Genomic DNA, 21,959 nt, shown 5'->3' with positions numbered 1-21,959 from the left:
GTGTGTGTGTGTGTGCATGATCAATGTTGAGCAAGTCCATTAAACAGATGAATCCCTTCATTTTAAGAAGTAGACTCCTCTGGTCAAAACGGCTATTAGAAAACTTAATTTTCAAAAAGGGCAACTTCATTAACATTTGTCTCACAGTTCGGTGCAGTCCAGCAGCCCATGTGGAGACATAGTTATTGCCAAAGCTAACTGCTGGCAGTGGTCTGTCAGTCACCTAATGCCAGGACAGTATGAGCAGCTCAGTAAGAGAAGGACATGAGATGAGCAGGTACAGGTTGGGGGGAGGAAGAGGGAACAGCAGCTGAAGTCATCTGATCTTCAAAAACAAAAAAGTCAAAATTGATGAGCCCTTAAGTGGTGCAATAAAATAAGTAATCAGGAATGCATGGAGAGGATGCCTCTCCTGACTACAGATTAATCAGCTGATATTAAGAAAATGGCTCTTATCTGAAAATAACTGTCGCTTTCTGTATTTAAAGTTGCAATCCAACTGCTTTGTTGCTGCATTGAAAGGGCACAGTATATGGGAGCTACAGACAATAACGGAATATAACCCACTTATAGCCTTAGAATGCAGACCTTCAGATTTCACTAATATAATCTCTCTCTCTCTCTCTCTCTCTCTCTCTCTCTCTCTCTCTCTCTCTCTCTCTCTCTTTCTTTCTTTCCATTCCTGGGGCTAGGATTCATGGCCTGAGCACTGTCCCTGGCTGCTTCTTCCTTTTTTTTTTTTTTGCTCAAGGCTAGCACTCTACCACTTGACCCACAGCACCACTTCTACTGTTTTTCTGTATATGTGGTGCTGAGGAATTGAACCCAAGGCTTCATGTATACAGGGCAAGCATGCTTGCCCCTAGGCCATATCCCCAACCTAATATAATCTCTTAACAAGAGAGTATCTATCAATATCGATGCCAATGTGATTAGTCTTTATATAATACATGCATCAGAATAGGGTTTTTAAAGAATGTTAGGACTATCAGGAGCTATATTGCCTGTAATTCTAGCTACTCGGGAGGCTAAAATCTGAGAATCATGGTTAAAAGCCAGCCTGGGCAGGAAAGTCTGTGAGACTGTTACCTCCAATTAACCACCAAAAGGCCAAAAGTGAAGATGTTGCTCAAGGAGTATAGTGCTATCTTACAGAGAGAGATATATATATTAGTATAGATATATATTAACATATGTTAGTATATACTATGTATAATATGTATATTCTAACCTATATCTGAATTTGAAAAGGAAAAGACAGTAATTCATAAAACACTGATAATCATGTGAGATTATATTTATCATTGGGCTATTTACCAACTGTTATAGTTACTCTGAATTCTATTATTACTAAGACTTTCTACCACAAGAGGAGTATAGACACTATTTGTAGAATTATTCTAGAATAATTTTATAAGCTAATAACTTCTAATTTTTTGTTTTAATGCAGTGTGTTTCCTCTTTAAAAAACAAATCTTTATTTTCACAAGTCAATACATCAAGTATCATGCTTAGAGGATTGACAAAAGAAACAGTTTATGCCAGGCATGATATTACATGCCTGTAATTCCAACACTACAAAAGCTGAGTCAATGGAATCATGAGTTTGAGGGTACCCTTTGCTAGGCAGTAAATTATAAGCAGGTTGGAACAACATGAGACCACCCCCACTCAAAAACTGAAAAGAATAACTGGAATATAAGAAAGTGAATTAAATTATATATTAAAAATTCAAAATCTTGGTACAAAAAATAAAGGTACAGTGGAAAAAGTCATATTAGACACTTATTTTAATTGAAAAACAAATAGATATTTCTTTAAATATAAGGCCAAGGACAGGAAAGTAAGATTAGCCTGATAGATTCATAAAGCACTATATCAGTAGCCAACAGGAGTGCTGGATAATCTGAACACAATTTGGCTTCAGAGAGTTGTCCTCTAGGAAGTCAAGTGACAAGAGTAGAGAGAAGAGAGGAAGAGCAGGCGATGCAAAATGATGAAAGTCAACTGTTTTCAACCTATTGTATCCAAGAACACATACATTAGTCACTTAGCATATTCACATTCTGCTACTTAGTATGAATTGTAACCAGATGATTACATATAATTGCATTGATTCTGATGTCTTCATCTTCAAGTGGAGAAAAAAAAAAGACAAATGACAGTGGTTTTCTTCAAAGAACAGACTGAGGACTGAGATCTGAAAATGGATAATACTGTGACTGATTATCTGCCTCCTGGGCCTCCACTCTTGACAGATGCACAGTTCCTCTGTAGGATTTAACAGCCATTAGCAGACAACCAAATAACACAGTTGAAAGAGACAGCAGAAAAGCCACTTGCTGTTTTTTATTTTGTTTTGTTTCTGGAACAGAGATATGTAAATGTTACTTCATGAAAATAATTAAATTTGAAAGTATTTTTTTCATAAGATTATTTTTCTTAATTCAGTAGAAACACTGTCAAATTATGTGTATTTCCATCCAATTATTTACAGTGATGTTAATCTGAGGATTACAATAAAGAAAGGATGAGACCCAAAGGCCCCACACACAACCTTAGCAAATATATACCATCATCATCCCCACTCATTCCCGAGACCTGTTGTGAAAACTGGATCAAGTCTCCCTGGACAATCACCAGTGGTTAATCATCCTTTTTATCAGCAGATTCACCCTTATCTTTTGCCTTCATTCTTACTGTAGCTCATCCTCCTGCTAGAATAATGAAAGCACATTATAACATGACCAAGGGAGATCAGCCCTGAAGTTTAAATTTTCAGTGTGGAAAAAGTCATGACTGTGAGTGTCAAAACTGCACTGAAATTCTTGGTTGGTACCATAACTACCCATTAATCAATCCCTGGAGGTAGTAGCACAGATGGTGGGAGCTGCAAATGACACTTACCAAGGGGTCTGATTATATAGCCCTAAGCAGAGATTTCAATTGTGCATTAAGTCTTTTGTAAATGGCATGGAAGGAAACAAAGGATAAGGCTGTTTTCATTTCCAAAGAAATTGAATCTACTGTAGGAATAACCTTCCAGACGAAGGAAAGAGTTTGGTTCACCTCAGCATTGTAGTGGAATTTGGTACTCTTCCAACAGCCAGCAAATAAACATAGAAAATTGTACAAATATGTTATGGTATTAGTACTCAAGGTCATAATCACATTATTAGTTATCAGCCTGTTCTATGAACTTAGAGATTAAATATCTTGGAGATGTTCATCTTTTTCATTAATAAATGTATTTATTGTCAAAGTGATGTACAGAGGGGCTACAGTTTCATACACATAGCAGTGAGTACATTTTTTTATCTAACTTGTTACATCCTCCTTCATTTTTCTCCCACTTTCCCACCTCTCCAAATCCCTCCTCCTCCAAGTTCTACAGTTGGTTTACAGCGTATTGTCTTGTAAGTATTGCTGTTGCATTGGTTTGCCTTTTACCCTTTGTCCCTCCATTTTGGTGTGAACCTTCTCTTCTCTAGCTAGTTTAGATAAACTATATACAATACCCAGGGTATCAAAATCAGTTACAGTGGCTGGGAATATGGCCTAGTGGCAAGAGTGCTTGCCTCATATAAATAAAGCCGTGGGTTCAATTCCCAAGCACTACATATATAGAAAACAGCCAGAAGTGGCACTGTTGCTCAAGAGGCAGAGTGTTAGCCTTGAGCAGAAAGAAGCCAGGGACAGTGCTCAGGCCCTGAGTCCAAGGCCCAGGATTGACAAAAAAAAAAAAAAAAAAAAAAAAAGAAAAGAAAAGAAAGAAAGAAAAGAAAAGAAAAAGAAAAAAATCCGTTACAGTGACATCAGGGGCAAAATCATGGAAAGAAAGAGAAAAGAAAAAGGCATAATTTCACATGTTACATTGAAAATAATGATAATGATAAACCACTTATTTCCATAACTTGGAGTTCATTTCACTTACCATCATCTTATGTGTTCATATGTAGATAGCTATTGAGCTATTATCTTCTGCTTGGACTGTCCTAGACATGTACTAATTATTACCAATGAGGGAAACCATAGTGTACAAGTTTCTTTGAGGATGGCCCACTTCAATTAGTATGATTTTTTCCAAGTGTTTCCATTTCCTTACCAATTGGGCAGTGTATTTCTTTCATAGAATGGAAGCATAGAATTCCATTGTGTATATGTACCACATTTTCTTGATCCATTCATCTACTGAGGGGCATCTGGGTTAGTTCTATATTTTAGCCTTCGTAAATTGTGCTATGATGAACATAGTTATGCTAGTAGCTTCAGTGTGGTCTTGTTTGTAATCCTGTGGATAAATACCCAAAAGCGGGGCTGCTGGGTCATAGAGGAGCTATGTTTAGCCTTTTGAGGAACCACCACACTGCTTTCCAAAGTGGTTGAACAACATTACACACCCACCAAGAGTGTAATAGGGCTCCCTTCTGGACACATCTCTGCCAACACCTGTTATTATTAGTTTTCTTGATAATGGTCATTCTTATTGGGGTGAGGTGGAACCTCAATGTCGGTTTATATTTCTTTTATGGCCAGTGACTTAGAGAACTTTTACATGTGCCTATTGGCCATTTTCATTTCCACTTCAGAGAAGTCTCTCTCCTTAGGTCTTTAGCCCATTTATTCAGGGGGCAATGTTTCTACTTTTATTTTGTCATTTTATAATAGAAATTATAATGATACTAATGCACAGAATTTTCTAAGGAAATTTTCTAGACTTTTCTAAGATCAGAGAAGAAACAGGTAACATCAACACAGAAACAACCAAAATTCAGAACACAATAAGCGACTATTTTGCAAACCTTTATGCCAACAAATTCGAGAACCTGGAAGAAATGGACAATTTCCTAGCAAAAATTGATATCCCCAAACTCAATCATGAAGATTTAAACCTTCTAAACAGACCCATATCCAGCATTGAAATAGAAACTGCAAGAAGAGATCTCCCATCCAAGAAAAGCCCAGGTCCAGATGGATTCACAGCGGAATTCTACAAGGCCTTCAAAACAGAACTTACACCAATTTTTCTCACACTCTTCAATGAAATTGAAAGAGAAAGTTTGCTACGAAACACATTCTATGATGCCAGTATACCCCTCATCCCAAAACCAGTCAGGGACTTATTAGTCACAGTCTTATTGTCATCAATTTCTCAATACTGTTGACAAGGACACCTCAAAAGATGGCACTTGGGACAATCTTTGTGAATCCATCACAATTACTACAATCTCATAGGTATATGCCCTTCTACATGTAGGAAGTATTCTTTTAGCACAAAAATATTCTGTGGGTTCTTGCCCATGGCTACTATACAATAATATCCTTGACATTGACTCTAACAAAGATGAAAACGTTCAAGGCACACACAGATGTTTTGGACAGATAGAAGAAGGGAATCTGGTGCCTATAGAGGCTAATGCTTTTCCCCATGCTGCATATCCAGGAAGATTCTATTTCTTTCTCAATTTCAGTTTTTCATGCACTCTTGCCAAAATTACATTAGCTAGAGTGCTTTGCACCATCTCTGGTGTAATAAACAAGCCCTGACTTTTGTCATAATTGCTACTCCATTTGTGGAAGAGGGGTGGGAACATGTAGGAGTTAACACTATTTTTTCTACATGAAATAGACTCACGTGTCTTTCACCTATTTCTGTAAATGCATATTAAAATCAATTCCATTCTAGAAAATTTCAATATAAAAACGCCTCTTTTTATTCCCTATGAAAGATTGAGTAACTCATAAATGGCTGGAAAATCTTGTTTTCAGCCTCAGAAGATTTCCACACTAGCCTTGGTTTATAATTCAGATCTGTTCTGTATCTGAGAGAGTCAGAATTCTCTGATTTTCACTCTTTTCTGACATAGATGGAGCATGAAACGTACATGAGCTACTTCTAATGAGAAATATTCTCTTCTGTAGCTATCTGTATCCCATTGAATAGATTGGAGGCTTGCTTTATCAGTCAAAGTACAATTTTCCCAAGTTAACTTTTGGGAATATCTGCTGTATGCTGAGTGTCATACTAGTTAAAGCTTAATAAAGAGTGCTAAAGAGTTCTGTCCCCGGACCTTGGTTCTATATACCTACAAGCCTGGTAATTCTTAATTATGGTGGGGTTTTTTTCATTCAGCACCTTCTCTGGGTACTGTATTCTGTGATTTCTATGATTTCATATTCTAGTTCTGCATTGATGACTTGACTACTGACTCAATGTTAGCAGCCCAAATGTCTCACTTGAGTTTCAGACACAGCTTCTCATCTGCCAGCTACTGATTATCTTCTCCAATATGGTCCAGCATACTTGTTGTGGTTTTGATATAAAAATGTCCACTGGGAGCTCATGTATTGGATGCTTGCCTCCAAACTGGCAGTACTGTCTTAGGATGTGGGAAATAGTAAATGATGGACATAACTGGAGGAAGTAGGTCACTAGGGGATTATTCTGGTTCACTGTTCCCTAAATTCTCTTTACTTTCTATCTCCCATGAGGACAACATCTCCTCCACACATTTCTGCTGCCTTGTTGATATTCTGCTTCATCATGGGTTCCAAAACATGAGACAAGTGACCATGGATTGAACCATCTGGAGTTGTGGGCCAAACTAAATCATTAGTCCTTTTTCATTATTTTTCTCAAGTATTTTCCTAAAGAATGCAGAACTAAAGGGAAAAGGGGAGGAGGGAGGGGGAAATGAGGGAGGAGGTAACAAACAGTACAAGAAATGTATCCAGTGCCTAATGTATGAAACTGTAACCTCTCTGTCATCAGTTTGACAATAAAAATTTTAAAAAAAGAATGCAGAACTAACATATTGCTGCCATATTAAACCGTTCTCCTCCCTGTATTCTTATGTCTATCTGCTGGCCATGCATCCAAGAACAAAGATTTAGAACAACAGTTAGGACAATGCTTAGTATTTATTAACTGTTCATCTATCTCCATTTATTTCTCTAATTTATTTATTTATTTCTCACAACAACCCTATGAGTTGGGTTTATTAATAACTCCACCTGCATATGTGGTAATGATGCACAAAGATAAGTACCTTACCTCTCTAAGATTATCCAGTCAAAAGTAGATTAAAATCAATCTGTGTTCTTAGGCCTCTGTCACGTCTATCTTCAATGTATATCCAGCTTGGGCTATCACTAAAATATAAATTATGAAATATTAATGAATACTCTTGCTGCCTAGTCATTTTAACTACAAGATCATGTAAATATAAGACAACATCCTTATAATAAGACACTTTGGGTTCATGAAAAAGCACTAGTCTTCCAAAAACATTTGAAATCACTTCTTTAACAACACTAATTCTATCAAAGCACAGAGATATGAGAAAGCAAGGTGTCACCCAGATGGCGCATGTAACCTGTAAGGCTGAAATAAGCAAAGGACAAAGGTGGGGATGTTACACTGAAAGCCAATAGTGCATGAATTTTCAGTTATTTCAAGAAATTTGAACCTGACCCCAATTGGCAAGGAATATAATGGGACGCAAAGTAATGGAATTTTATTTTTTAAAAAACACAACAACAAAGCACCACTGAGAGTTTTTGATGAAAGCAAGGTATGTAACCCGCACATGCCTACAATCCCAGCACCCAAGAGGCTGAAGAAGGAAGATTACAAATTGGACACCCACTCTGGAATACACATTAGTCTCCTGGACAATTACAACAGAAAAGGCATATTTTAAGTATTTAAATACATTGAGATCATACCATGGAGGAATATTCAATCATAACAAGAAAGCTGGTAATTATATTGTTAATTTTTGGTAAACCATGTCTCTGCATTCCAGGATGCTGTCATGATAATTATGAAGCACTTGAACATACTCACTGAGCCTTATTAGAGAGTACTTTCCAGAAGTACTGAGAATTTCTAACAAAAGTAATGACATTATTATATTTGTATTTTAGGAAGTTAGTTTAGTAGATGTGGCTAGAAGGAAATTTACTGAAGATATCTTTTACAATTCATACAAAAGATGATGGTAATTTAAGTGAAATATTAAAGACTGAGAGTTAAGAATCGAATGAAAGTTGTTTTTGGCAACAGAAACAATGAAACTAGAAGAATTTCTGAAAGTGAATACCGTTGAAATGCACTTACGAAAGTCTATAACAATTCTAGCATGGTTCTTTAAGTGGATGAATGTTTTGAGCTAGACAAAAAAAAAAGAAACAGAAGGAAGGGAGAAACAATGGATTTCCTTTGAGACATATCTAGCTGGAGGCAATTAAACACTTAAGATATTCCATAGATGCCACACAAGTCTCAGCATGTGCAAAGCATGTAGATGACATTTGAAATCCAATGAGATTTCTCTAAAGAAACAGAAGTATAAATATAGAACATGTGGCAGTACCGTAAGAACATGTAAATAAAATAGAAGAGTTGAGATTCAGCCCACAGTATAGGACAGAACTCATTAACCTAGTACCCAGAATTCTTAAATTCAAACCTTAACCATTTATTGGCTGTGTTGGCTTGGTTAAAGTTAAAACATTTTGCTCTCCATTTCTTCATCTGTAAAGTAGAAACTGCTTCACAGGATATCCAGATATTTAATCTGTATTTTTAAGAATTTAAGAATTATTTTTAAGAATTACTACCCTTTACTAAACATGGTTTTATTTTCTGTTGAAAAGTTATAATTCCTTTAGCCCAAAGTATTGGTCTGCAAACTGTGTTCTCTTTTATTTTGCTACTGGTACCTGTTTTTCTGAAGGATATTGTTTACCTTATTCTACTCATAAATATTAGTGGGAACCAAGTAAAATATTATTGAATTCACTGCCTGTTTCTGGTGAAATATAAAATCAGTCTCTTTCTTCATAAAACAATTACTTCATAAAAAATTGTACAAAAGCTCCCACTTGGCGTATCACAATGTAATCAATCACCTGTTTCTAAGGACAAAATTGATAAGCAATTTTCTACCAAGGACTTTTTCTTCTGCTTTTCTTTTACAACTTTTTTTTTTCAGCATGAAAATTACTAAGATAAGCCTTCCATACATTCAAACAGTTTCAGAATTTAGAGCTAGGAATTTGTCTTTAGCTAAGTCACGATCATTGGGGTTCATTCTGTGCCTTGGATGCACTGGGCGATATACGTGTTTTATCGTGTCCTCTTTACCATAATTCCTTACGATCAGTGGGCTTTCTGCTACATAATTGGGGAAAGTGAGGATGATCAGAATCACCTCAAGAGTAGGAAATTTGCCTCAAAAATAAGGAACCATGACTGAGCAGATGGATACAAAGCAGAATATCATTCAACACAAGTTGATTGCCACTTGCCATGTAATATGTTTCCATTCTGAGGACAAAGCATGAAGCATAATGGCTTCCTCCAGTATTTTGGCTCCATTTCATTCTTCAATGAAAGAAAATTCTGAGAGTACTGCTACGAGATGTTGCCCTCTATGACTTAGAGTGGCTAAATAGACAAGGAATCGTTCCTTCAATATGAGCTGCATACTTCACTCCATTTTGCTTTTATTTAGTTCTTGCATAGCATTTTTTCTGAGCCTGTTTGGTCAGAGATCCTCTTATTTATGCCTCTCATGGAGCTAGGATGACAGGTACCACCACCACATCTAGATTTGTATTAGATGAGATGTGGTCTCACAAACTTTTCACCTCAAACCACAATTCTCCTTATCTCAACTTCCCAAGTAGTGACAATTAAAGACATGAGCCACCATACCAGAATTTGATCATTTAATTAAACTTCAAGTTCACTTTGTAGTACAAAACTGACATACTTAATGGCAGCCTTAAGTATTTCAAACACAGAGATGGGCTTGGCTCTGCAAGATGCAGGTGTTAGAATTAGACTGAGACAAACTTTAAAAAAAAATTAATGATTATACACATGGGAAGAAAGAGAAGGAAACTGCATTTTGTTACAGAAATAGAATGCTAAAAAGTCCAATGCCAAGTTAAACTAGGTGTGCCCTTTCAATATGTGCACAATTTTCTAAAATAATGTTTTTAGCAAGAAAATGACTAAGGAATAACATGGGAAACAGCTGTGGGCATGTTTGGGAAGTACTATATAGTTTGACGTTTTTCTCTTGGGGTTATAGAAATGACCAAGAAAGATGAAGTCCTGGAAGAGGTACTTAGAGAAATCTGTCACTGAAGTCATAGGATGAAATGCTGCTATAGAAAAAGAATTTAAATTATCCTGAATTTTAAATCTAGAAGAAATTTTAGTATGTATTAAAAGCACACTTATCTTGTGTGGGTTTTGTGTGGTTATTTCCATTTCCTTCCAACTAGATAATTATATGGCGTGAATTTGAATGCTTTTTCTGTGTGAAAGAAATACAGTAAATATTTTAAGATTGTGAACATAGATGCTTCCACAGCTACTAATTTCCTGCCATGGCACAAAGGCATCCTTCAAAAATATCTACATGAAATGATTTGGCTGTGTTAAAATGGGCTTTGTTTGTAGGTACTGAAACTATAATTTTGTACAATTTTAACTTATCAAGAAATAGTTTTATATTTTCCAACCACTTACAAATGTAAAAAGCATTCTTAACTTGTGAGTTGTATAAAATCAGACATCAGGAGGGAAACGACGACATTGTGCAAAAAGAAATATACTCATTACTTATGTAACTTTCACCCTCTATATACCTCCTTTATAATAACAATAAAAAATAAAAATTGAAGAAAAATCAGTAATCAAGCAAGAACTACTTGTAGCATACAGTATGCAAAATTTTGGTTTATAGGAAAATGGTTAGAATGCTCAGTCAAACATCATTTTGGCTTTTTTTGCTCAAAACTGGTGCTTTACCACTTGATTCATATCTATATATCCAATATCATTTTAAACGTTTTGAATTCTCCACTGAACAGAACAGAACATCAGGATAGAAATAGTCAAAGTGGAAAGTTAAATGGTAAGAGAAGAACACTTAATCAGCTAATCAGGCTAACTGCATTAGCCAATAAGCCATTGGTCCCTATATGATCCTGTCCAACAGCCACATAGTGGAAACCTTTAAATAAAGATGATCAATAAATACTATTTCAAAAACACTCTAATCTCAGTATTTATATTACTGGAGATCAAATACTGAGTATTGAAGTTGGTCTTATTTAAGTTGTTTGTTACTCCCTTAAAGAATGTTGTTCAATGCTGTGCTTAAGTAAATGGTGAGAGTGACTCTAGGGTGCCACTTCACACCCACAAATTACATACAAATTACATACAAAAGTCTGACAAGGGGCTGGGGATATGGCCTAGTGGCAAGAGTGCTTGCCTTGTATACATGAGGCCCTGGGTTCGATTCCTCAGCACCACATATACAGAAAACGGCCAGAAGTGGCACTGTGGTTCAAGTGGCAGAGTGCTAGCCTTGAGCAAGAAGAAGCCAGGGACAGTGCTCAGGCCCTGAGTCCAAGGCCCAGGACTGGCCAAAAAAACAAACAAACAAAAAAAAAGTCTGACAAATATTAGGCTAAAATTATGGGAAAGCCTAGAGAATGAATTCTATTGATACTTGTTTGTTTTCCATTTTTTAAGTGTTCTTACTGGAAAATAGGGAAGAATTGAAATAATCATGATAGTTCATGTAAACAGTCCCTTATGTTGTATTATACAGAATTTTTCTCATTTATCACTGAGCACTCTTTGTATCTTATAAATAAAACATTCAGAATATCTCTTATTATTCATCTCCAACAATTTCCCCAAGTTCCAGTGACTTCTATATCCAGGAGTGTTTCTCCCACTGAAGAACCATGTTTGCCAGTCTGTTCCTTTCCATCACACAATACTTAACCTGAAGATCAGTTGTTCAGCCAATATGTAACCAAACACATTTCTTCACTACTACTAAAACTACTGTTACATTAAAAAAAAAAACTCTAGACACAAATTACCATGAAAAAGGAAAATAAGTGAAGCATATATAAGAGCTAAATTTTTTTGGTAGGTCATGGGGCTTGAACTCTGGGTCTGGGCATGGTCCCTGAGCTCTTCAGCTCATGGCTAGCACTCTACCACTTAAGCCAAAGCACCACTTCCAATTTTCTGGTGATTAACTGGAGATGATTTCCTTCCTTCGTTGGCTTTGAACCTCGATCCTCAGATCTCAGCCTCCTAAATAGCTAGGATTACAGGCATGAGCCACCATCTCCCAGCCTACATTTTATTTTGTACATCATTTTATTTGCCTCTGCTTTTATCCAGTGAGACTATCAAGTTTAGATAAGGTTTTAATATATTACTTAAAGTTAATTCAGCCAGATTCATTTAAAAGTAATTTTGACTGTGCAGAAAACTGTTATGTTAAAATATTTTTTTCATACTTTTTCATAGACTTGAATCAAAGGAGCCATTTCTCTCTGTTGGGTGAGTATATCTCTAAATATTTTCAATCTGAGTAATTTAGCTCACATAGAGTTCAATGAGGATGATATTTCCAGTTGTTGGCTTTGCGTTTAAGACCATAAGCTGTTGAATGAATCATTGTTATATTTGCTTTATAAAGACTGAACTATATGTTCCCTGGGTTGTTTGGGGTAATTAGTACATACACATTCATGTGTCTACTATAAAAGCCATACAATCTGTGATGATAGCCTTAATGTTATCCTGCAAGGAGGAGCTCAGATTGGCTTTTAAAATTCCTCAATCACTGATTCATAATACCTAGTCTGTCTACCTAAGAGTGTACTTTTTCACTTTGTTCAATGTTCCTTCCTCCTCCTTTAGAACATCTTCCATACCTATTTTGGTGTTTTCCCCCTTCCACCCACTTCATGTTATTCTTCCAATTCACTCACAATAATTGCTCCTCTGAATATGAAGATGAGAAGTCCCTGGGCACAGTTGCCTCCTCTGGCGGTCATTGAATCATAGTGTGTAAGTCCTAATAATAATACATTTTGGACAAGGATACCTATGTCTGGCATTTAGAACTATTTAGGAATCAGCAATATTTTTTGTCTGATCTATCAAAAAACCCTTTGACTAATATATAAAAAATATGTTCTGAAAGGAATTTGCATGCTTTGTATTATAGATAAAATAAATCACAAACTTGAGAAATGTCATCAGGCTATACAATTTCATAAGAAAAAAAAAGAAAAAATGTTACACCCTACTCAATGTTAGTGACAAAAATTTGACAGAATTAGAGTTTTAAGTGATTAGATCAATTTTCTTGTTCATAGCCCTGGAATATTTCTACCAAACATTGAATAACATTGTTCATAATTCCTTTCTGTTCCTCATCAAAGCATTTTAAGAAGCCATCTAAAGCCTAAAAATCAAAGTAATTGTTTGAGTAGGTGGAAGAGGAAAATGAAGTATATGCATTTTATTGAAGGTTTTCACGAAAAATAAAAGGTCAAGTTGGTCTGGTCATAAAAAAATCACTGCAAAATAAATCATTACCGTATACTTTTCTCCTACATTGATCATCAGCTCCTATTGTTAAAAAGCTCCAAATCCAAAGAAATATTTTATTGAAATGCATATGTGTCTGCCCTGGAGTCAAGAGGGCTGAAATAGCTTCCCTTCATGCTTCACTTAACACATTTTCTCAGCAGCCTTTTGTGTTCTGAGATGGGATTCATTTTTTATTGAGTACCTCTGCTCACCAAGGGCAGACCCTAAGTAATCTTTGTTTTAAGCTCATCAGGAGTTTGTCTCTCACTAGTAAAGCCCTAAGAAAAATTTTCCAAAACAAACTGATGTATAATTCAGCAAATGCTGAAAGTAGGACTATTGTTGGGTTTCAAATAGATACTGCTGTTCTGTCTATATATATATGACATATATGTATATATACATATATGTGTGTCTATATGCATATATACATATACATGTATATATAACATGGTTATTTCACCACTTGGCAATTATGAATGTTCCTGTAATTAACACAGTATAGAGTCACCTCTGTTGTAGGCTGACTTAGATTCCTTCAGGCACATGAACAAAAACGATATAGTTGGACCTTATGTTGTTCTTCCATATAGGTACCTACAAACAGGGATGAATACTTGTCCCAGAGTCTAGTTCTGTTTTCTCAGGGGAGTGATACAGTTATGATGATGATGATGATGATGATGATGATGATGATGATGATGATGATGATGATGATGATGTACAAAGGGGTTAAAATCCCATGTAATGTTATGAGTTGGGTGCTTCTTAGTTGGTGTCACCCTTCCTATATAATCCCGCATTCCTCCCTCCTATCCCTGTAATATTCTTTTAAAGTTACTTGTGTGGTTCTGAAGCCAGCTAGGCCCAAGGGCACTCTCTGTATGGACTTGTCGCACTTCTTTATCCATGTACACATTCACAGATTCCTGGAAATCTTTTCAGAAACACCTTTGCAATGTAACTTCCCCCAGTCTCTTCTTTTGGGTTTTGTCTGGATTTGCCATTTTTATGTTGGATTAGCCACCAAAGACCAGAAAAGATAAGAGTTTAGAGGGTGTGTCATGCAAGTCTCCTCATTGCCTACGCTAAGGTGCATAAAAATCTCATCTTTATGTTGATCTCAGCCTAAGGTTGAATCCTATTCAATTATACGTATATAAAGATTTTGAAAATATAATTTAATACTGGAAAATAGAATTTAATATCACCTGAAATCATAGCCCTCAGGATTAGAGAAAGGAGCATCAAAGTTTGAGACTGTCTTGATCTGTAAACAGAAGCCCTATCTAAAACATCCATAATATTACAGAGATATACATTATATATACTTAAGACTTTCAAATCCACAGCTTTTTCTTAAATAAGTTTGAAAGCATTATGTATATCAGAGTAATTCAAATAGTTTAGAGCAATCTAAAAGTTGTATTCATGGATATCAGAATTTTTGGTAGACTTTCAAGAATATATCAAGGATGAAAGTGTCAGAAGCATGTTTGTTTGTTTTTTGTGCGTTGGACTATGAGTTAGCTGATCATGGCAGGATGATGTCTGCTTGCCAAGATCCCCAACATAATAGGGATAAAGTCTATTCCACTAAGTTTAAGAAAGGAACACTAAACATTGTCGATACAGTAAAGCTCACCCTGCATTCTAGCTACTAGCTATGTTTTATTAAGTAATTTTTGAGTAGTCTTCCTTGAAATATATTTTATATTCTCTTTTAACTTCAAATTCTTTCTTCATTCTTCCTTCTTTCCTTTCATTTTTGTGTTACTGGTAGTGGGTGCTGCTTTTGTTTGGCTATTTGTTTTACAGATAGTGTGACTAACTTTGCAATAAGCTTGCCTCAAATTGACCCAACCACCTGCCTCCAACCTCCTGGTTCTAATTGCCTGGAATTACAAGCATATGCCAAGACAGGTGGCATCTTTACTTCCTTGAAACTGAATTTGGATCTTAAATATACTTTTTTTGGTGGTACTGAGGTTTGAACTCAGCGCCTTGTGCTTGTAAGTTCTATCACTTGAGTCATACACTCTAGCCATTTTTACCTTACTATTTTTAACAGGGTCTCCCATATATGTCAGAGCTTGTCTGAAACTACCTTCCCAATCCCAGCTTTCTGAGTAGTTAGAATGCTATGTGTAGCCATCAGCAATTAGCAAGAGTGCTTTCCTGAAAACTTTACTAAGCTTTGATATCACATTAGACTAAAAATTTATACTTGCTTGTTTGAATCCAAGGTCTAGAGGAGGCCTTACCGTGACTCATATACATTATTATATTAGAAGCCACCTGCTTTAAGAGTAGCATCTAGGGCTGGGGATATGGCCTAGTGGCAAGAGTGCTTGCCTTGTATACATGAGGCCCTGGGTTCGATTCCCCAGCACCAAATATACCAAAAACGGCCAGAAGTGGCGCTGTGGCTCAAGTGGCAGAGTGCTAGCCTTGAGCAAAAAGAAGCCAGGGACAGTGCTCAGGCCCTGAGTTCAAGGCCCAGGACTGGCCAAAAAAAAAAAAAGAGTAGCATCTAACATCCAACTATTATAAATTAAGTAACTCCAAGGACTAAGGATTTAAGAAAATATCTGACACACAGTAAACACGAAATATGTGTATCAATCACCTTTCATATTTTGTGCAATAGTTAAGTCACTTTATACATATATATGTATGAAGAAATATATGTGTGTGCTTGCATATCCTAAGGTATGTTGTAATAAATCATAAAAACTCAACTAAATGCAAATATTTGTATGTTGTAGAAGAGTGCAAATATGGCTAACAAGAGTGAAATCAGCTCAGGATAGACTGACTTTCTGGGGATATATTTAGTGAAGCTAGACAAAAGCAAACAAACACAAAATCAGCATCATGAAAACAGGAAAGCAATCCTGGGAGGAATTCACAACATGTACTACAGTAATCAAAGCTTTAATAACATAACCATGGAAAAGGGAAACCAATACCAGTTTATTGGTTTATATTTTTAAGGGTTGGTTGATAACAAAATATTAAAAAAGAAAACATAGCATCGTATAGGTTTATAAAGATATTCGACAATCATTTAGGAATTAAGAGATTGTCTTAATATAAGAACGTATAAGTTTTGGTATTCATCGAAATGGTAAGACAAAGTAAAGTCTGCTCATAAGACAATATGTTGGAAATTAACTCTACAACTCTAGGGGAGTATATTGGGGGAAGGGAAGGTGAGAAAAAATGAGGAGAGGTAAATAAGTATGACAAGAAATGGACTCAAGGCTAGCCTGTGCTACATAGGGAAATCCTGTCTCAATAGATACGTGTGTGTGCCTGCATGTGTACAGCACACACACACACACACACACACACACACACACAAAGGTGTATGTATGATTGAGTGATATGTTATTGGTTTCATGAATGAATAGCTAGAATCCTAGTGATGGAATGACAAACTACAATCCAGGGACAGTGTAGAAACTCAGGCATAGTTAATACAAAGCTGTCCCAAAGTGTAAAATATGACCATCGGACATCAGAGAATTACTAATGGCCAATTCAGTGCCTATCTTCTGATGGTTTGGTTTCCATTTTCTCTACATCTCCAATGGGAGAAAGGATAAAAGATAAAACCAATTTTCTTCTTCTAAAACAGAAATCTATTTTTGTTGTTTTCAGACTCAAATAGTGCTACCACAAAACTAATGATTTCTTTAGCAACTGTGTTTGCTTCATTTTTTTTCCCAAGGCCCTTCAGGCTCCTTCTCTGGAGAGTACACAAAGTTTTCGCAGTGCTATTTTTGTAATCTAAAGCAGTTGTGCTTTCAGGCCTGATGCTGCAACTGTAATTTTAATTTATCAACCTGCCACTCAGTGAAATGCTGTGAAAACATCTGAAAGCTTAAACCTATCATTTATTTCTGCACCTGTCAATGACACTCTTCTGTACTTGTCAAGATCATTTAAACAGCACCATGATGGCATATACAATATCACTGATAAATTGGGTAATCAATCATTTGTGTGCATATTTTGACAAGGGTGTCTTGAGTTCATAGGCTCTGGGACACATTTTAGGAAGGAGGTCTCATTACTCTCCAATAATAAAATATAGTAAAGTCATCAGAAAGATTCATCCTCAGTCCCTATTTGCTCCCACCCCCCCCAAAAAAAATTCCCTTAAGAAACAGAGCCACTGGTTGTGGCTGAAATGGGTCTTATTTCTTCAGTGAAATGTTCTCCTGGGGGAAAGGAAATAATTGCAGATTATAACAGGCAGGAGTATAGTTACATAGGGGGACAAAATGCATAGGATCATTAAATAGATTTATTTAGGTCCTTTTTAAAGGAAACCGTGGTTCAGTGCTTTACAGCTGATGGTATTTCAAAAAAGTATTATCAGCACTTCTGCCACTTTCTAATTTGTTCATATAATAAAGTATCACATTAACCCAAATGTCACAACTCAGTTTCACTCTCAGAATTGGTATTGTTATATGCTATAGGCAACTTCACTCTTGCAAAAACTTGAAAGAAGTCTTTGTTCAATGTATAGAGAATTATAAAAACAGATAAAGATATACATCTAGATAGGGCATATGTACATATACAATATGTGCTGAATATATGAATATACATATCTATGTAGATAGATATGTATATATATATATATATACACATAAGTCCTAAAAGTAAAGAATCTATTCCACCATTAAATCCATTCAACCCATAGCAAATCTCATATCCTATATACTAAGATTTCACCTAAGATAAAATGTTGTTAAAATGTAATCTTAATACTGGCTAACTATACTCACTTAACACTTACTTGTGGTAATCTCGGTCTTCACCACTTAGTTATTTTTTAAAATCTTGTATGTCTATGGAGAGTTATGACCACTTCACATCACACAATTCTAAAACAATTTATAATGTATTGTCATCAAATGTCCATATGTAAGGAAATAAGTGAACATATTTAACATACATAATTTTGAGGTCTCATATTATAAAATAATCTTAAGGGTTATTACAGTATCAAATTTAAAACAACCAGAGATTTGAGAGGCATATGAACCGACTCAGATACTATTGTTTCTATACTGTTATATCCCTTTATTCATGGATCATAAATTTGTTTTGTTCTTTGTATTATTTATTTTTATTATTGGGGTACAAACTAGGGTATTTAGACATGCTTATCAAGCACTCTTCCATGGAATGAAACCACCAGCCCCTAATCATGAGTTTTGAAAGTGTCAGACCACACTGGAAAAGCAATCACATAATCTGACTAATGGAAAATCTATTTATATATGTGAATAAACTTGTTTAGATATTATATGTAAAAATAGTCTATGAAGAGATGGGGTTTGATTCTATTTAAAATAAGTTCTTAGTTTACATAATTTCAAAAGCAATCCTGAAAACAATTTCTCACTAAAAACAAAACTGAAAAATACATGAAGTGTTCTTATATCCTTCATGAGACTACCTTTCACTCACCTCAGAGGAAAGAAAACTCATTGAAACAGCTTGTGAGGAATAACTTTTTTTCTTTTCTTAGCTTTGTAAAATATACTTAAGCTTAATATCCAGTTCATTCATGACTTATTTGCTAAATATTTTATACACTGTATAAATAGCACTGATCCTAAAGGGCTCAAAATAGAAATTATTCCAATGACTTTTTACTGATTCTCTCATGAATAAAGTAGATGTCACTGCTCTTTCAGTGTAGAACACTGAGAACAGAAATATTATAACACTTTAGTAAACACAAACAGAACACTGGTAGCCATATTGGACTGAAGCCCAGTCTGAGGTTTTTGCTGAAGTAACTGAAAAGCCCTGCATTCTAATGTGTCATTCTTTGAGTTTCATATTCACTTGTGTCATCTCAAACATCCAAATAACAGCTTTCATTATTCAGGGAAACAATTCACATACATTGCTTTGTGAGACATTTGTGAATGTGCTAAAAAATTTTCAGTCCGCATTTTTAAATCACATTTTGTTCATCTGGCTAACAATGGCTGATCTTTATTTCATTAATCTCAAAATGTGACCTTTTCAATACTTCTAGTGACATTTTCTAAGTATAAAAATGTATCCTTGATTCAAAAGGATTTTCTACTTAACTCTGCAGAACAAATCAGTTATCCCAATAAAGTTGATAGTGGACAAATATTAGCAAAACCCAGGCATTATTCATGCATTAGTAGCTTATAAGGAAAAAGGGATACTCATTTCCCTAAAGAGGAAAAAAATGCATTTGGAAGCCATATTTGCTCTCATACTAAAGTATATTAAAAGTTAATGACAAAAGTTTCATGTTATTAGAAACCTCATTATCTTCCTGGTGAAAATTTTACTAGATCACATTTAAAATGTACCCTTAGAAACTGAGGGCCACATTGAATTTGAAAATTCAATCATATGCCTGTGGTTTAATCAAAGGTGGGCAACCCTCAGCTACAATTCCCCCTAACAGCCACAAAAAAACGTATATAAGATGAAACACCTGATGAAACATTTCTCCCAGATACTAAATTATCATATCATGCAGGCAAAATGGTATAGCCTAGGTGGACACTAAAAATCTTGAAAACCTTTAAAAAGTGAAATTCTCTGAAGGACCTATTTTTTAAAGACACACTCAGTAAAACATGGACTTTTGATTATCCACATGAATCACAGTGAATCTGTGGCAATCTCAGTACTTTAAAATTCCCCTGTAATGTCACCAAGTCATCAATAGAGGGGCTGCTTATTCCTAAGTTTCTTAAATTGCCAGCTTTGGGTTTGAAGCTCTAGAGAAAAGACTTGACAGTGTCATTGCCCTTTGTGCAATGAACAGCAATCCAATATCAGGAAGTACATCAATTCATTATTTGAAGGTCTCTCTGTGTGTGAAATATATAATATAATAATGATGTCAGCCACTGTTCTACACTAGCCTATGAGACAGACAAAATATCCTGTTAGATACTGAGCTCTCCATCCTTACTGCAAGATCAAAACCTCTACTTGTCAGTAGTGGAAATTTTAGTAAGTAATAAAGACAATTCATTTTGAAAATATAAGGTAAAGGGTGTTACAAAGTAAATTTAAATAAATGTCTAATATGCGTTTCCTATTCTCCAATCCCTATTATCTGTAGAACAATATTAATAGCTTAATATTTAAATCTCCAAAGTACAGGTAATAAACACAAAATGTATGTTACCATGCCATTTCATTCTAACTGAAACATCATTACTAGCATCTTGGTCTTTATTTCTGAATGCCAGTTAAGCTCTGTTTAGGTGGAATTTATATAATATTAAAAACTTATAGAAAATGCCTTCAAAATTCGGAGGGAAAATTACATCTAGTCAAGATGCAGGCTATCAATCAAGGGAAACACATTGCCACTTAAATCATAAAAATTGTAAAAAGAGAAGACAGTAGAATATTATCATTTGCAATAGAAGCATTTTATAAAGTCCTGTGAACATTGAATTAACAAATACTCTATCACTGTTCTTAAAGTAAACATAGGATTTGATTCTTATAATCTTTTGGCCATACATTTTTGTCAGACAGTTAATACATAATTTTGCTTAAAGACACTCTACTTAACATGCATTGTTGACTCATTCACTTAGAATTCCTAGCTAACAACAGTAAAATGAATGCATGCATGAAGCTTATCTGTCATATTTTTCAGGTGCCTCTTTCAGTCTTTTTACACTTAGGAACATTTGACTGCATCTTGGCATCATATTAGAAATCATTTCAAAGAGCCAAAGCACCATTTAAGAACTCACAAATGCAAAAGGTACAACATTAAATAGATCAAAGGAAGGGTGCTAGTGTACATTAGGTGAGCTAAAATAAGAAAGCAGAGAATCACTGTGTTAGCCTTCATCTGAGAACATGCCAACCAAGTGATTAGAATATTTATGATTCATGTGGAAATGTCTGAGAGACCATGAGCAGCATTGAGTTTGCAAATAATTTTACAAATATACCAATAGAATCAACTGTCAAGAAATCTAATGATTCACAGAAACTTTCTAAGAAACCTATAGAAGATTGCCCCAACAAAATATTAAATGAATAAAAAGGAGAGGAGAGGATTCAATAGAAAAGAGAAACAAAAATAAATAAGAATTTTAAAAACCACAATGGTTTCACCAGAGATTTAGAGAGTATTAGCTCAAGTTCTGAAAGGCAAAGGAGAGCCATCTCCAGGAGAAATGAAACATGAGACAATTATAAGTGCCCCCCAAACAACAACAACCATTTGCACAAGAAGGAAATTTAATCATAGCATTATGAAGTATATTACTCAACTGTAAATGATATTTACATAGTCATAGCAATATGATCACTAAATATTGACTTAAGCAAAACAGAAAATAATTAAAAAGAAAAAAGAGAACACTAATGAAAAAGCTCTTCAGTAGACATAAACAGAGTAGTGTTCTGAGGACTCAGGAAGTGTTGATTTCTCCAAAAAAGAATTGCTTCTAAGCTGGGTACTAGTGCT

At 35.2% G+C, this 21,959-nt stretch overlaps 1 protein-coding gene across 1 annotated transcript in view; it reads left to right on the top strand.

Annotated features, from left to right (window-relative positions):
- Ralyl (RALY RNA binding protein like) overlaps positions 1-21,959 on the top strand; it is a 641,793-nt gene that overhangs the window by 556,215 nt on the left and 63,619 nt on the right. The window contains exon 4 of the mRNA XM_048358653.1: positions 12,362-12,394. Coding sequence (XP_048214610.1) covers positions 12,362-12,394 — 33 coding nt within the window. The remainder of the gene's footprint in view (positions 1-12,361; positions 12,395-21,959) is intronic.

This window comes from Perognathus longimembris, chromosome 12 (genome assembly GCF_023159225.1).
Source record: "Perognathus longimembris pacificus isolate PPM17 chromosome 12, ASM2315922v1, whole genome shotgun sequence".
NCBI classification, from domain to species: domain Eukaryota; kingdom Metazoa; phylum Chordata; class Mammalia; order Rodentia; family Heteromyidae; genus Perognathus; species Perognathus longimembris.
The sequence above is the reverse complement of the archived record's forward strand: the minus strand, read 5'-3'. Positions and strand labels throughout refer to the sequence as shown.